The sequence below is a fragment of the Trachemys scripta genome, chromosome 23, assembly GCF_013100865.1.
Source record: "Trachemys scripta elegans isolate TJP31775 chromosome 23, CAS_Tse_1.0, whole genome shotgun sequence".
Lineage (NCBI taxonomy): Eukaryota > Metazoa > Chordata > Testudines > Emydidae > Trachemys > Trachemys scripta.
The window spans coordinates 8,935,014-8,951,349 of NC_048320.1; the positions used below are offsets into that span (position 1 = coordinate 8,935,014).

At 55.6% G+C, this 16,336-nt stretch overlaps 2 protein-coding genes across 2 annotated transcripts; one reads left to right on the top strand and one right to left on the bottom strand.

Moving 5' to 3' along the window:
* The first annotated feature begins 448 nt into the window (after positions 1 to 448).
* TMEM101 (transmembrane protein 101) lies at positions 449 to 8,492 on the top strand. The gene is made up of 4 exons (XM_034755914.1): positions 449 to 619; positions 2,791 to 2,971; positions 3,669 to 3,815; positions 6,630 to 8,492. Exons 1-4 carry the CDS (start codon positions 483 to 485, stop codon positions 6,936 to 6,938), a joined length of 774 nt encoding a protein of 257 aa, XP_034611805.1. The 5' UTR covers positions 449 to 482; the 3' UTR covers positions 6,939 to 8,492.
* A 1,012-nt stretch (positions 8,493 to 9,504) lies between these two features.
* Positions 9,505 to 14,025, bottom strand: NAGS (N-acetylglutamate synthase). The gene is made up of 6 exons (XM_034755912.1): positions 13,733 to 14,025; positions 13,450 to 13,654; positions 12,686 to 12,866; positions 12,314 to 12,485; positions 11,506 to 11,688; positions 9,505 to 10,838 (listed from the first exon to the last, which is right to left on the bottom strand). The coding sequence occupies exons 1-6, from the start codon at positions 13,933 to 13,935 to the stop codon at positions 10,703 to 10,705; spliced, it is 1,080 nt and encodes a 359-aa protein (XP_034611803.1). The 5' UTR covers positions 13,936 to 14,025; the 3' UTR covers positions 9,505 to 10,702.
* Between the last annotated feature and the right edge of the window lie 2,311 nt (positions 14,026 to 16,336).

Consider the following 16,336-nt stretch of genomic DNA (forward strand, 5'->3'; position numbering starts at 1 on the left):
GACTGAGAGCTGTGACTCCTGGAGTCTGAGCCCCTCTTGGAAGGGGCTGGGGTCTAGGGGGTGGGGATTGGGAGGCAGGACTCCTGGGTTCTGTTTCCAGCCCTTGGCAGGGAAAGGGGTACAGGGTTGGAACCAGGAGGGATGTGTGTGTGTGGGGGGAGGCAGGACTCCTGGGTTCTGTTCCCAGCGGGGGGAGGAAGGGAGCAGAACTCCTGGGTTCTCTCCCCCCGTCCTGAGGCGGCTGGCTGGTACGGGGGAGACCCTGTAGCGAGGACACCCCCCCCAGGGCAGTGCTGGGCGAGGGGGGGGGCCATCGACTCCAGCGGGGCTGGAAGGAGCCTGCGCCCGCCCGCGCATCTCCCAGAGGAACCTGCCGTGGCCGGAACCCCCCTGCTGGCGGGGCGCGTTTCCGGCCGGGCAGGTGTGGGGACGGACGCCAGCGGAAGCGCGCTGCCGGACCGGCCGGGCTGCCCCGCACTAAGATGGCGGCGGCCGGGGCTCGGCGGCGGCGGTTGCTGCGGCTGCTGATGCAGCTCGGCTCGGTGCTGCTCACGCGCTTCCCCTTCTGGAACTGCCTCAGCGCCCTCATGCTCTTCGCGGAGCGGGCCGACGCCCGCAGGTGGGGCGGGGCGGGGCGGCATGGATGGGGGAGGGGTAGTCAGAGGAGGAGTCAGGAGGGATGGGGGAGGGGCAGGGGAGGAGTCGGGAGTGGGGAGGAGCCAGGAGGATTTGGGGGAGCAGTCAGGGGTGCGGAGGAGACGGGTGGGGCGGAGGCAGGAGGGATGGGGGAGGGGAGCAGTCAAGGGTGGGGAGGAACCAGAAGGGATGGGGGAGGGGCCAAGAGAGAGGGGGAGGAGTCTGGGGTGGGGTGGAGTCAGGCGGGATAGGGGAGGGGCCAAGAGGAAGGGGGAGGAGTCGGGGTGGGGTGGAGTATGGGGGAGGGGCGGAGGGGGAGGAGTCGGGGTGGGGTGGAGTCAGGGGGATGGGGGAGGGGCGGAGGGGGAGGAGTCGGGGGTAGGGTAGAGTCAGGAGTGTTGGGGAGGGGCCAAGATAGAGGGGGAGGGGGAGCAGTCAGGGGTGGGGAGGAGTCAGGAGGGATGGGCAGGGGCAGGAGAAGGGGTTAGATGGGGAGGAGAGGAATGGGGGAGGAGAGAGTAGACATTAGGATCGATGGAGTCAGGATCATGGGTGGTGGGGGAGGAGGAGAGGGTTGGGGGTGGGAGTGAGGATGGCTGGGGGGGAGTGGCTGGGGTCATGGGGAAGGGCAGAGTTAAGGGCAGGATGAGAATTGGTCCCCTGAGGCCAGCAGCTGCCTGTGCTACACACTGTTCCTAGGCAGGGGCTGGTTAATGGCCTTGTTTCTGCTGGTGCTAAGGTAACATCAAGGCTCTGCCTTAACCCCGGGGACCCTAGCTCAGGCTCTAACTCCTTCTTACCATATCTCATGGTGCTTAGCTCTTGCTTACGCGAGGTGCCAGACTGGTGGTGGTTAGAGTTGCCAAGTGCCCGTTTTCTAAAGTTCAGTTACTGTGAGGTGGGAGGAGGTGCCTGGTCATTAACCCAGCCCCTGCTCAGCTGGGGGCTGCCTCCTACCTGCCCCCAGGCTCCTTGTTAACCTGCAGCAGCTCCTGTCCCAGCCCTGGAACAGCAGAGGGAACCCAGCTGGGGGCGGGGAAGGTGGAGTGGATCCAGCCAGCAAGGAAGGGAGAGGCGTGTGCGACGGGGTGGACCCTTGGGGAAAGAGGCGGAAAAGGGAGTGGAGCCTAGAGAAGAGGAGGCGAAGGGGGCGGGAACTCAAGGGAAGAGGTGGAGCAGGGGTGGGGCCTTAGGGGATAAAGGTGGGGCAGGGCCCATTACTGACAATTAGAAAGGTGGCAACCCTATTTGGATTGCAATACCCAGATGCAGCTAATGCTGGAGTGGAAACCCTGTATCACTGCATGTGCCTTTGGGGAGTTAGAGGTGGAGCTTTTCTGATGGTGCTGGGTCACCCAGAGAGGCACTGTGAATGGCCTTTAGCTTATTTTCATAACACATGGAACGGCAAACTTGGATAATTTGAGTGGCCTCCCTCTCCATTCATGGTAGGCATTGGGGAGGCAGTGTTGCCTAGTGGGTAGATCACTAGACTAGGTCTCAGGAGATGTGTGTTCTATTCCTGGCTTTGCCAGTGCCCTGCTGGGTGACCTTGGGTATTTTGCTTATTATTATTACTCATGTTTATTATGGTAGTGCCTACGGGCCAACGAAGATGGGCCTCTGTTGTGCTAGATGCTGTACAAATACAATAATAGACAGTCCTTGCCCTGGAGAACTTACTATATCGTATTTTTTGAGTGGATTTGCTTCCCCTCTCTGTGCCTCAGTTTCCCCCTCTGTAATATGGGGATAATGATACTGACCTTCTTTGGAAAGTGCTTTGAGATCTGTGGAAGAAAAGGGCTGTATAAAAGCTAGGGATTATTGTTGGAGAAGGCTGCGGTTGAGGCATGCTGATGGGATGACCTGGGGAAACTTGCCTTGTCACTATTTGGCCCTTACATACTCCAGGATAAATACAGGACCTCCGTGTCCAGGGCTGTCCCTTGGACACTTATTCACAGGTTATGTGAGCGAGAGAGCTCAGGTTTGTAATATCTCCAGCCTGAAAGCAGAGTTCTTCCTAAGGCAGTGCCCGGACACAGTTGGGCACCCTGGGCTCACATGTGGTTGCTTTGTCCTGCTTACGTGGTATGACTCGATTCCTCAGATGTCCAACTGGATTGAAACTCCTTCCTTGTCTCCCCCTAGGAAACCTGACATCCCCGTCCCGTATCTGTACTTGGACATGGGGGCAGCGGTGTTGTGTGCCAGCTTCATGTCCTTCGGGGTGAAGCGCAGGTGGTTTGCACTGGGAGCTGCTCTTCAGCTAGCAGTCAGCACGTACGCGGCGTATATCGGGGGCTATGTGCACTACGGTGACTGGTTGAAGGTGAGGGGTTCATTGGAGTTCCCTGGGTGGCTGATCGGCTAGGGGGCAGCTGCCTCATCTGTTCCCATGCCAGCCACGCTTAGTAACCCTGGACTGTTTGGCCTGTCTGAAATGAGTGTAGATCTCGGTCCGGGCCCCCTGGCACTAACATCCAAGTGAAGCTAGTATCCTCATTGAGCCTCCTTGTTCGCTCTTTCAGCAGAGAGGGCAAGGAATTAAGAGGCCATAGAGACTGAATCGCTCCCTCGCTCCTTGAGATCAGGACGATGTAAGGAGAAACTTGCCCTGTAATGCCCGGGTTGCATCTGCTTTGTGAATAGAAGAAGGCTTCAGTCTCCATGTCAGTATTTCAGTGAGAGCAAGAATTATCCCCATCGCCCTTTCCTTCCCCTTCTCTTCCCCCTCCGCCCCCATTTTGATCCTGCTAGTCCGCTATCTCATGGCCAAAGCAGCTGCTTCGGCGAGATTGCATCGTGCACCTGGCTACAAGCCTACACACTTTCTTCCTGACCTCAGCTGATGATCAGCTTGTGCCCTGAAATGTGAAGATGAGAGGTCTGTATCCAGTGTAATGCCCCTGCAGATGTTGTTTTCGTGTATCTAAATGCCTCGTGCTTTTATTTCTTTTAAGTTTATGGGGCTCCTTTTTATTTCCCAGTCCCTAACTGATGTACCCACTGTGTGATTCCCCCTGCAGGTGAGGATGTACTCACGAACCATAGCTATCATTGGTGGGTTCCTGATCTTGGCGAGTGGGGCTGGTGAGATCTATCGTCAGAAGCCACGGAGCAGGTCTCTGCAGTCCACCGGGCAGGTCTTCCTCGGCATCTACCTCATCTGCGTGGTATGTACCCAGCGGGGCAGGAGTTGGCTGGTGCCACGGTGGACTTCCATGCACAGCTCTGCCGTTGCTAGCCAGCGTGCGTTGGCTTGCAGTGAAATCACCAGAGCACGGGGGGTGATCAGAAAGAAACTGGGATTCAGCACTTTGTCATGTGGCTGTGGCTGTGGCCGCAAGTGGGAAAGTGCGGGTGTTGGAGCAGCTTGTATCACAGCTGGGGAGAGATCAGACAAGGGGGGGATTCTCTGTGGGGCACAGGTGGCCACTTAGGGTACTCCTTGGACTAAAAGGGGTTGTTGCCAGAGGAACACCCCAGCTGCCATGGTTACTGGCCAGCCCTGACTTACTTACTCTGCCTGAAGGTGCCTTTGGGTGTCACATTGGTTCTAGAATTCTTTGCACCTCCTTTGGACACCCCTGCAGCCTACTGCAAAGGATTCTGGGGCGTTTAGAAAGCCATAGCACTATTTGCATATGGCTGGACAGAAATAGAGGCAGTGGATTGGATCGGTGGGAGGAGCATCAGCTTCCATGATCCCCTAAGACCAGCCCTGCAGGGTGGAGGAGGCAGAGAAATGGAGATAGTATTTTGGTACCAGTTATACCCTTAGTCTTTGTGGCTATTATGTGATTGAGTAGCAGGCACTGTTCCTTCCTGCTGAGGCTGTATTAAATCAGAACCCCCAGCATGACAGCAGGGGACACTGTGGCACTGCCTTTCAGAGGGGATGGAAAACTGGCATCCTGATCCCATGGGGCTTCGTGCAAAAGTCAGCTATTAACCTTAGTCTCCTGGCCAAATTCCAGCCTGACGATTAAACTATAATGAGATCCAACGGTTAGAAGTTGACGCTAGATACATTCAGACTAGTAATAAACTGGCAAATCTCGAGTAGGAGTTGGGAGGTTATTTGACCTCGGTATTTGGCTCTGGTGTGATTGCTGCTGGAATACTGTGTCCAGTTCTGGTGCCCACAATGCAAGAAGGATGTTGATAAATTGGAGCGGGGTCAGAGAAGAGCCATGAGAATGATTAAAGGGTTAGAAAACCTGCCTTATGGTGAGAGACTCAAGGAGCTCAGTCTATTTAGCTTAACAAAGAGAAGATTAAGGGGGTACCTGACCACAGTCTGGAAGTACCTACAAGGGGAACAAACACTTGATAATGGGCTCTTCAATCTAGTAGACAAAGATCCAGTGTCTGGAAGTTGAAGCTGGACAAATTCAGACTGGAAATAAGCCATGAATTTTTAACAGCGAGGGTAATTAACCACTGGAACAATTTGCTGAAGGTTGTGGCGGATTCTCCATCGCTAGAAAATTTTTCAATCAAGGTTGGCTGTTTTTTCTAAAAGATCCACTCTAGGTCAACCACCAGCCGACTTGAAGCAGGAATTAATTCCGGGACGTCCCGATAGGCTATGCCGGAGGTCGGACTAGATGATCCTGATGGTCCCTTTTGGCCTATGCTCTCTGAATTGCATTGGGCCTCCGTCTGTTTCAGCTGGTCTCCTGCACCCCTACACTGCTGTGTAGCGATTGGGTGCGTGCAGTGAAGCAGCTGCCGTCGCGCACACAATCCCCAAAGCCTTTTGGGAGGAAAGGCTGTGGCTACGTCTACACTGCATTTGGGGGATGTGATTGCACTACATGTCGACATGCGTGAGCTAGCTTCAGTAATGACAGCAGTGAAGCTGCAGCAACATAGAATCATAGAACTGGAAGGGGAAGGGACCTCGAGAGGAGTCCAGTCCCCTGCACTCAAGGCAGGACTAAGTATTATCTAGACCATCCTTGACAGGTGTTTGTCCAACCTGCTCTTAAAAATCTCCAATGATGGAGATTCCACAACCTCCCTGGGCAATTTATTCCAGTGCTTAACCACCCTGACGGTTAGGAAGTTTTCCCTAATGTCCAACCTAAACCTCCCTTGCTGCAATTTAAGCCCATTGCTTCTCGTCCTATTCTCAGAGGTTAAGAAAAACAATTCTTCTCCCTCCTCCTTGTAACAACCTTTTATGTACTTGAAAACTGTTATCATGTCCCCTCTCAGTCTTCCCTTCTCCAGACTAAACAAAGCCAATTTTTTCAATCTTCCCTCATAGGTCATGTGCTCTGGACCTTTAATCATTTTTGTTGCTCTTCTCTGGACTTTCTAGACTTTGGAGGGGGGGGAGGGATAGCTCAGTGGTTTGAGCATTGGCCTGCTAAATCCAGGGTTGTGAGTTCAATCCTTGAGTGGGCCACTTAGGGATCTGGGGCAAAATCAGTACTTGGTCCTGCTAGTGAAGGCAGGGGGCTGGACTCAATGACCTTTCAAGGTCCCTTCCAGTTCTAGGAGATGGGATATCTCCATTAATTTTATTTATTTATTTCTCCAATTTGTCCACGTCTTTCCTGAAATGTGGCGCCCAGAACAGGACACGATACTCCAGTTGAAGCCCGAGTAGAGCGGAAGAATTACTTCTTGTGTCTTGCGTACAATACTCCTGCTAATATATCCCAGAATGATGTTTGCTTTTTTTGCAACAGTGCTACACTATTGACCCATATTTAGCTTGTGATCCACTATGACCCCCCAGATCCCTTTTTGCAGTACTCCTTCCTAGGTGGTCATTTCCCATTTTGTATGTATGCAACTGGGCAGGGGGCCCCTGGTGTACGTACCCAGGGTCCTGGCCGGGCAGGGCTAGATCAAAGCTAGCGTGGGTATGTCTAGCCGTGCTGTAGTCACACATCCTGATTGCAGTACAGACATATTCAGTGTGTATGAATTTGCTCCTACCTCTTGGTTTACTGTTCCACTGTGCCCTACAGGCCTATTCCCTCCAGCACAGCAAAGAGGATCGTCTGGCTTACCTCAACCACATCCTAGGTGGCGAGATCACCCTGCAGCTACTCTTCATCCTCTATGGGGTGCTGGCCCTGTCATTCCTGTCCGGTTATTACATCAGCACGGCTGCCCAGATCCTCTCGGTGATCCTGCCCCTGGTCATCCTGTTCATTGATGGGAACCTCGGCTACTGGCATGACTCCCGGCGCGTCGAGTTCTGGAACCAGATGAAACTCATCGGGCAGAACGTTGGTATCTTCGGGGCTGTCATCATCTTGGCCACGGATGGTTGAGATGGGACAAGTGGGGGCAGATAGGACAGGCCTGGGGGAGGGCTCTGCAGTTCGGGGGAGGGGATGGGAGTAGGTTTTTTTAAAATCACCATTATTTATTCTTTTTTACTACTTTTAAAAAATTCCTAGTTGATTTTTTCCCATTGACGGGCCAGGGGACTCAGTGGCTGCCTTTCTTGAGCACGTTAGTCCTTCATTGCACTTTGACAGGTGTTTTAAGCACAGCCCTATAGCACCTCACTCTTCTGGCTCTGTGTAGCAGCAAAGGGGACATTGTAGAACAGCTGCCCACAGGGTCAGACTAGCTCAGTGGGTGTGTGAGCAGCGTAATTCCTCTGCGGAAAGGAGGAGTGGATCCTGGAAGCTTGGGAGTCCCCTTGGGGAGCCAGATGATTGGTTACTGGAAAGACGCCAACAATGAACTGAATGGGGGACTTCAAAGCCACCCCTTCATCGTCTGTGGTGAACTCTGCACATTGGTTGCAATGTGTGGTGTGTGGGGACCATTGTGTGTGTGTGTGGTGGGTGGGGATAACGGTAGTAATAATCTAGCTCTTATTTAGTGCTTTGCATCAGTAGATCTCAAAGCGCTTTACAAAGGAGGTCAGTGTCATCATCCCCATTGTACAGATGGGGAAACCGAGGCACAGAGCGGGGACGTGACTTGCCCAAGATCACCCAGCAGGCCAGTGTCCAAGCCAGAGTAACCGTCCTCCATTCGTTACTTAAGCTGGTTCTCACTGTGCTTCTAACTATTGCCTGTGGAATTTCATGGGGTTACAAAGGAACCCTGCTCCCCGAAAGGATGCAGTGCTGTGGAGAGGAGCGATTTCAAAGGGGAACAGCCCTCAATGCTCTTGAGAGGGAGAAGGAAGCTGCTTCGGAGATGAGAAGGGAATAATTTTGCCTCTTGCCCCGCTCCCGCTCTGTGTGCATCCGTCCATGCTGCCTCCCGTCCATCAATGGAGCATGCATGTGAATCAGTTGTGCATTGGCTTGTCTCCTAGCACAGCCCGATGGAGGGAGCAGATGGACACTGCTTTACAACCGGACAATCCTGCCTGCCAAAGCCTGGAGGAATGAACAGTAGAGAGGGGAGCCGCTACCCGTCCCCCCAAGAGAGGTGGAATTTCCAGAGTGCTGGGGTGGAGTGAGAGTGAGGAAGGGAAGCTTGAAAGGGGGGAAAAGTCCAGTTCCCAACCCTCTGAGGATCCCATGTCTTACAACTCTGGTCAGGGTTGTCAGAGTCAGGGACAGGTTGGGAGACTGCGCTCCATGTTATAAGGTGACATGCTGCCCAGAGACAACTTGCCTTTGCCCCCTGAGGGCCTCCTGCCCCCAGGTTTGGTTTGCCCTTTGCTGCGGGGCTAGCTAGCATGCAGGATCTCTCTAGCTCTAGTGCCCTGCCCGCCTAAGGAGAGCTCTCAAACACGGTCATTGTCTCAACTGCCTAGATCAAGCCGTCCACTTGGAGCTGCTGTTGCGTCTTCCCTTTTTTCTAAACCACTTTCCCCATCATGTATTTCTGATGATTAAATGAGAAAAGGCTTTTAACTCCACCCCTTGAGTTTTATTTCTTACCGGAACATTGTTTGGCTTTAATCAAGTCAAGCCAAACCCTACGGTACTTCTCCGTCCTCGTTACTGTTATCTGAGCACCTCACAAGCTTTACTATGTTCATCCCACACACATCTCTCCCCCCTGCCCCGAACCATGTCTATTAACCCCATGTTACAGATGGGGAACTGAGACTCAGAGGCCCACAGTAATCCAGGGTGTCGGTGGCTATGCAGGGAACAGCCCCTGTGTCTTCCGAATCCAGGCTTGTGCCCTAACCACTGGGCCATCCTTCCTGTCTTCCCCCTAATCACAGGCACGTGAACAGAGGAAACTTCAGCTGCCTTTCTGCTCCAGAGCCAAGTCAGATCTTACTTAAGCCACCAACAGAGATGCTGGCAGGAGAGACGTATAAGCCAGAATTTTTTAACCTAAAGTTAGACACCTAAATAAGCAGGCCGACTTTGAGAGGTGTCGGGCGTCATTGGAGTACCTAGTACCTCCCAGATACTTACGGATTTGTCCTCCACCACCCCTCTGAGGCACAGCAGTGTTGTTATCCCCATTGTACAGATGGGGAACCAAGGATGAACTGCCTTGCCCAAAGTCATGCAAGAAATCTGTGGCAGAGTTGGGAACAGAGCCGAGGTCTTGAGTCCTGCTGCCCAGTTCCTCTCCTACCTGAACGTCTCCCATCTTCTGCTTCATATGCACGTCGCTTTTAGTTTGTGCCTAACCAGTTGAAGCTACGGTACCTGTACATTTCCTCTCGGGCTTACTAGTGCCTAACTTTAGGTTAAAAAATTCTGGCTTCTACGTGGGTAGTGTTGGCATTTTAAGAGTTCATTGCAGGTTCATGGCACTTAACCAGACAGGCTCTCCTTTAACCCTGCCATTGGTGATGCTAGTTCTTAAACAGATCATTTCAGACTTCCTGGTGCTTTACTGGCTGACTAGCCAGAGTTCACGGTAGATTCATGGCAACTATCTAGCAATTGGACGTTTAAATGTTTCACTGCCAGGGATGCTGGTGATGGACGACGAGTAGGTTTGTGATCAGGGTGAAATGTTCAAAAGTGCCCAGGGGACTTAGGAACCTGTCATTTTCAAAAGTTGCTCGGGCGCCTAAGTCCCACTGCCAATAAGACGTAGATTTCTAAGTCACTTTTTTTAAATGGGCCATAGGCTGCTAAGTCACGTAGGCCCAGATTTGGAAAAGTATTTAGGCATTGCCGTGCTCAGTGAAACCTAATTGATTTAGGAACCGACATCATTTTCAAAAGGGATTTAGGTGCCAAAATCCCATTGAGAGTCAGTAGGATTTAACCTCTTAAAATGAGGTTTAGGTTCCTAAATCAGTTAGGTGTTGCAATGCCGAGTGCATCAATGCCTAAAGACTTTTACAAATGTGGGACTTCGTCCCTTCTGACAATTTTACCCCGTTTACGTGTGGGGGTTTTCAAAGGCACTAGCTGGAATTTCACTGGTGGTTTGGTGTCTGCGGCCCTTTGGCCGCTCTGAAGTTCCCAGCTGACATTTGTCAATCAGTTCTGGTTATGCACTGGTTACGGAGAAAGCAGTAAGACCCTAACATCGCACTGTTGGGATAGCTAAAGAAAGGCGAGACACCTTGAAAAAGAAGCCAAAATCACATTAAAAGTCGACGCTTTCCAGCTACTCTTGTCTGGTTTCTGCTGTACACGTTGTATGTGGAACTCCACAGCCAGGCTGCCGGCTCCTATAAATATAAGCTTTGTGTGTGTGTGACTCCTACTTGCTGTTCCACAGGATTGTAAGGAAAGATGTCGCTGCTCTTTTTACACGTTCGTTAATAGCGGTCCCATTTTATAGGTCGGGAAAGTGAGGCACAGAGGGGGGAAGTGACTTTGCCGAGGTCCCACGGTGAGTCAGTGGCAGAGATGAGACTTGAACCCAAGAGTCCCGACCTCCTCGCTCTAACTTCTCTTGACAACAGTCCGCACAACACAGGCTTTGCTAGCACTTTTTTAGGGAAAAGCGGGGTGCTGAATTGGCGAAGAGGGTTCTTTGTGCCAATCATTCCTCTGGGTGCAGGAAACACCCCTGGAGCTCTGTGCATGGCTGGCCGTTCTGAGCTCTGGTTCTTCTTATCCGGTCTTGATGTACGAAGGCCTGATCCTCCCAAGCCCAACCTGCTCCGCTCTCACTCTGCCCTAGAAAGATCGCCCTATGGTTTGCAGAACGAGTCTGGAATGGATATTGCGTGGTTCACCAGCTCGTAGGAATCCCGGATGTCGGACAGGCCAAACCAGAAGAAGATCCATTGGTGGTTGGTGAAGCTTCCATCACTGTGCTTGAAATACCTGACGGGAACAAAATGAACGCTTACTCCCAGAGCAGTATCTGCATCCCGTAGAGCAACAAGAGCGTCCATGGATACAATTACAGGGATAATACTGGGTCAGACTTGCCACCTGCTGTATCTAAGAGTATCTGAGTCCCTCCTAGATATCAGTGATTGTATCCTTGCAGCACCTCTGTAAGTAGCATAGTAGTGCTAATTCTGTTTTACTGATGGGGAGGTCCAGAGTGAGTGGGTGGGGGTTACAGGTCAGGGTTAAGGGGCATTGGCAGGGTGGCGTGGGAAACCTAGGCCTGGAATGGTAAGGGGTGGTGTGGATCAGAGTACAGACGCACCAGCAGAGTGGTGGAGGGGCCCAGCCCTGGTGTAGCAGGGGTGTTGCACTCAGGATTGAGATGCACTGCCAGAGCTGGGTGTGTGTGGGGAGCAGAGCCGCAGGTAAGGGTAAGAGGCATTGGCAGAGCTGTGTGTGGGGAGCCCAGGGCTGGATTAGCTGGGGGGCTGCAGGACAGGGTTGTGGGGAATTGGTAGAGCTGTATGTGGGGAGCCCAGGGCTGGAATAGCAGGAGAACCATTAGTGTGTTTAAAACTTGAGCCCAGAACAGATGTGCATCTGTGTCGGCGTCCACCAGGAGGGTGGCATTCCCAATGGTCTCCTTTCCACCTACCAGGGGTTAATGGGGTTGGTGACGCGAGACCTCCAGAAGAGGGTCCTGAGGTCCTGCCGTATGCACTCCCACAGCATCTGGCCGGAGCCTTGGCTTTTCTTGGTGGAGCTGACCACAAACTTGTCCAAGTACGGCATGCCGCCCAGGACCGGCTCCTTCGTGATGATGGCTGCTGCGTTGTAGCTGGGTGACAAAGGGTAGGGTGAGTGGCACGAGCAGACTCTGCTTGGCAGGGAAGGCTTCCAAGAGGAAGGGAGGAGATTTTGCACCTTCTGTTCTCCCTCCCTCACTCCCCTGGGCCCATGCAGCTAGGACAAGGGTTACCCCAGCTGTTCGCTTGTGGTAGTTCTCAGGCACTACAGGAAATAACCACTTTGTGCCTGGCTTTCGCATGGCCCCAAGGTTCAGAGGCTCTGGGGTTTGGGTCCGTACTCTACAACAGGAGCCAGTTGGGAAGGCTGGAGCGTGCCTTTTGCAGGCCTGTCTCCTGTTGCGTGTGAGGCTAGAGGCCTTCGCTGGCCCCCGGTGTGAGGTGCTGCACGTAAGGAGAGACAACCCCTGCCCCCAAGAGTTTCCTGTCTAAACAGACCAGGCGGAGAAAGGGGGGCAGGGAAGGTTTTCAGATCTCAGGGATACAGGACAATCCCCAGAACTAACGGCCTTCAGCCAGATGTTAGGGTCACTCTGCACCCCAGGGGCTGCCCCTAGAAGTGGCTGAATAGGGATCTCTCCTCTTCTTAAATATCCCGCTGCCTGCCTGCTCCTAGAGCTCCTGGGCCCAGCAGAGACGTGCTGGGGGCCTCCTTACCCCTCTGAGAAGTAGATGGAGTGCAGCCTGGGCCGTATGGAAGCCAGATAGTCCCCTCGGAGGGTCTTCCCGAAGGACGTGTTGATCAAGGAGACCAGGCGCTGCTGGTCCAGCTCCTCCAGCCTCTCGGCCCGCAGCATACGCTCAGCGTTCCTGAACAGGGTCCCCGAGCCTGGAGCCAAAGGGAAGAGCCAGGGCTTTGCTCACTCGGACGGTCTCCCGCAGAGCAGCAGCGCTTTGCTTCCTGCTCCACTCGCCGGCGCTAATTCTCCAGCCGAACTCAGCTCCCCCGTCCCGTCCGCCCGCCCCGAGAGAGCGAGGCAGCGGCTGTGCCCATCGGGGCAGGGGCAGGCCCCGGGGGGCCACGCTCACCTTTGTTGCTGAAGATCTCGGCGAGCAGCGTGCCGGCAGAGGCGATGACGGCGGAGGCCTCGTAGGGCAAGCGGCTCAGCAGGTCGATGATCAGCCTGACCTGCTGCTGCTCCTTGTGGCCCATCCACTGGGCTTTGGTCACTAGGTCCAGGTCGGCGGGCAGGTTCACGTTCCCCAGCACCTGCAAGGCCAGGGGGGGCTCAGCAAGGGGATGGGCGAGGTCTCCATGGGTTAGGCCCTTCTGCCCGTCCCCTGCTCCATGCCGGCTGCCTCCTGGAATGGGCCCAGCCCAGCTGCTGAGCCCAAGTGGAGGACACAACGCAAGCATGGGGCGTGGTGGGGAAGGTTAGCTCTTGCTCCCGCCGTGGTCAGCCCCGGTAGAGGGGCGCAGTGCAGGGGGCTGCTTTGACCTTCTCCCAGCTGATGGGCAAACCCAGCAGCAGCTGGAGGCCTCTGCGGCCCCTCCCCACGTGTACGTGCCTGCCCTCCAGCCTCGCCCCCCTTGTGTACAACGCTCCTCAGCGCCGTCTCCTGGCTCCCCGGTCCATGCATGGGAGGAGGTGACCAGGAGCTGGGGAGGGGTGAAGGGAAGGGTGGGGGGCCCCAGGAGGCAGTCGGGGTGTGGGAGTGTCCCCTGGAAGGGGCGGGATGGGAGCCCATGTCCCGGCACGCGGAGCGGGAGGCACATGTCTAGCCCAGCAGTAGCAGCAGAGGGTGGGTGAGTCGGCGTCTCCTGTGCCAGACCCTGCGCTGCCCTTACCCACCTTCTGCCCGGAGTTCCTGATCCCCCCCGTCATGTTCAGGAAGATGATCTTGGTGGGCAGCAGCGTCCTGGAAATGGCGGCGGTGACCTCGACGGAGTCCAGCAGCAGGGACTGGCGGCCGCGGGTCTCCCCGACGGGGCAGATGATGGGGATGTTCCCGGACTCCAGGCACCACTGCAGCAGGTCACTGTCCACGGAGATCCCGCTGGGAGCAGAGAGAGGGGCGTTAACGGGAGCCCTCGGGCCGGTAAGGAGAGCCAGGCCTGCAGGCTCAGCGGCTGACCTGGAGTTGGCGGGCGACTGCTCCGCTCCTAGCACGGCGCCGGCCCCGAAGAAGGGCATGGTGGCAGCGGAGTTCTGGCGCAGGGCGTCCGTCAGGGCCTTGCAGTTCTGGGTCAGCAGCGCCTTGGTATCCCGGAAGGTGAGGGTGTCGCTCAGGGAGCTCCGGGACGGCAGCCCCAGCACCAGCAGGGGCTTCATGTCCATGCGCTGCAGGAAGGCCAAGCTGAAGGCCAGGCTGGTCACGGTCTCCTTGCAGCGGGAGACGGCCTCGTCCACCTGCCCAGGGGAGAACAAGGGAGCCGCGTGTCAGGGCCCCTGGGCACCGAGCGCCTGGGGGGCAGCGCGGGCTCCGCGTTAGCCCGTGGCAGAGCCGCTCCTATTGCCCTGCGAGCACCTGCGGGTGCTGGGTGGCTGTGAGCTCGGGGCCTGGCAGGGCCATGCAGAGCCCTGGGGTGGGGGGGTGATGTGGCTGGGGAGATCGGGGCCCTGCTGCAGCCAAAAATTCCCCTCCCTGCCTCCCCTAATAGACTGTTCTCTCCCCTCCCCCACTATAGCTATTGTCCTTCCCCTCCCCCCCACCCTCCAGCTATTGCCCCTCCCCTCCCGACCCCTCCCCATTACAGCTATCACTCCTCACTCCTCCCCTCCCCACTACAGTTATCACCCTACCCCACCCCTCCCCACTACAGCTATCGCCCCTCCCCTCCTCATGCCACCCAGCCCCTCCCCGCCCCACTACAACTATCACCCCCTCTCCTCTCTTATCAACCCATTCCCTCCCCTCCCCCATCAACCCATCCCCACCCCAATCCCTGTAATGCTTGGTGCCCTTTGTCCCTAGCAAACGCTGTTATCAGCGGCCCTTATCTGGACCCTTGCTATCAGGCACAGCTGGGCTGATCCAGCCCTGTTCTTCACTGGAGGAATGTTTACGAGGACTTGTGGCCAAGGCTTGGCCAAAAACTGCTCCCCCCCCCCCCGCCAGGTGTGTATGGGGCGGGAAGGGAGGAAGTGGTGGGAGAACCAGCAGAGGTAGCGCTCTGGGCCCCGCTGTACTGGCTGGGCCATTAACCCCCTGACACCGCGTGCCAGTCAGCCATCCATCCCTAAAGCCCAACCTGCTCCCTCCTGTGATATCGGAGCAGACAAATGGGCCCATCTGGGACAGGCTATCGGGTCCCTCTAATCCAGCATCACAAAGAAGACCCAGGGGGTCATCTGGACCCAGATCCTGAGGCTCCTAACTCCCATAGATGTCAGTGGAAGAAGATGCATCTGATGAAGTGGGCTGCAGCCCACGACAGCTTATGCTGAAATCAATTTGTTAGTCTCTAAGGTGTCACAAGTCCTGTTCTTTTAGTGGAAGTTAGAAGCCTTAAACGGGCCCTAGCCATGTGACCCAGTGAAATCTAGCTGCAGTACTGATCCGGCCCCCTCCCGGCTTTGACAGATTTCTCCTCCCAGCACCTGTGAGGCAGGCCTGTGATCCCACAGCACAGGCAGGGAGTAGAGTGACCAGATGTCCTGAATTTATAGGGACAGTCCCGATTTTTGGGTTTTTTTCTTCTTCTATAGGCTCCTATTACCCCCCCACCCCCGTCCCGATTTTTACACTTGCTGTCTGGGCACCCTAGCAGGGAGCCACGGCCCAGCGGGGCTAAATCCAGCTTCTCAAAGGCTTTTTGGGACCTATCTCCCATTGAAAGCAGCAGGAGATAGATCCTCAAAGCTATTTAGGTGTCTAAGTGACATGCCCCAGGTCACATAGGAAGTCGGTGGCAGAGCAGATAATTGAATGTAGATCTCCCAAGTCCTAGGCTACAGCCCTAGGCAGGGGTCACCCTTCCCTAGCCCACTGGTCTATCGAGGGCGGTAGCCTGCCTGTAGCAGGACAATCTAGTTCAATACCCCATCTTGTGGTGTTTGCCTCTATAACAGGGGAGGGCAAACTTTTTGGCCCGAGGGCCACATCAGGGTATGGAAATTGTATGGCGGGCCATGAATGCTCACGAAATCGGGGGTGGGGGTGAGGGCTCCAGGCTGGGGCTAGAAATGAGGAGTTCGGGGGGCAGGAGGGGGCTCTGCGTTGGGGGGCCGGTGTGTGAGGGCTCTGGGGTGGGGCTGGGGATGAGGGGTTTGGGGTGCAGGAGGGGGCTCCAGGCTGGGACCGAGGGGTTCAGAGGGTGTGGGGGGGAATTAGGGATGGGGGAGGGGTGTGAGGGCTCTGGCTGGGGTTGCGGGCTCTGGGGTGGAGCTGGGGATGAGGGGCTTGGGGTACAAGAGGGGCTGGGCTGGGATTGAGAGGTTTGGAGGGGGATCAGGGCTGTGGCAGGGGATTGGGGTGCAGTGGGGCTCAGGGGTGCAGGCTCTGGGTGGGACTTACCGCAAGCAACTCCCGGAAGCATGTCCCCACTCCGGCTCTGAGGCGCGGCCAGGCGGCTCTGCATGCTGCCCCGTCCGCAGGCGCCACCCCTGCAGCCCCCATTGGCTGGGAACTGAAGCCCCCATTGGCTGGGAGCTGCGGGGGCAGTGCCTGCGGACGGGGCAGCACGCAGAGCTGCCTGGCCATGCCTCTACGTACTACGGAGGGGGGTCATGCCAGCTG

What these genes read in the sequence shown, in the direction of transcription:
- TMEM101 (XM_034755914.1), top strand. Translation starts at nt 483, where the DNA reads ATGGCGGCGGCCGGGGCTCGGCGGCGGCGGTTGCTGCGGCTGCTGATG. An exon ending in GAGCGGGCCGACGCCCGCAG is followed by an intron (nt 620 to 2,790) that starts GTGGGGCGGGGC and finishes GTCTCCCCCTAG; the next exon opens with GAAACCTGACATCCCCGTCC. An exon ending in ACTACGGTGACTGGTTGAAG is followed by an intron (nt 2,972 to 3,668) that starts GTGAGGGGTTCA and finishes TTCCCCCTGCAG; the next exon opens with GTGAGGATGTACTCACGAAC.
- NAGS (XM_034755912.1), bottom strand. Translation starts at nt 13,935, where the DNA reads ATGGACATGAAGCCCCTGCTGGTGCTGGGGCTGCCGTCCCGGAGCTCC. An exon ending in CGAGATCTTCAGCAACAAAG is followed by an intron (nt 12,486 to 12,685) that starts GTGAGCGTGGCC and finishes CTTTGGCTCCAG; the next exon opens with GCTCGGGGACCCTGTTCAGG. An exon ending in TCCATCTACTTCTCAGAGGG is followed by an intron (nt 11,689 to 12,313) that starts GTAAGGAGGCCC and finishes TTTGTCACCCAG; the next exon opens with CTACAACGCAGCAGCCATCA.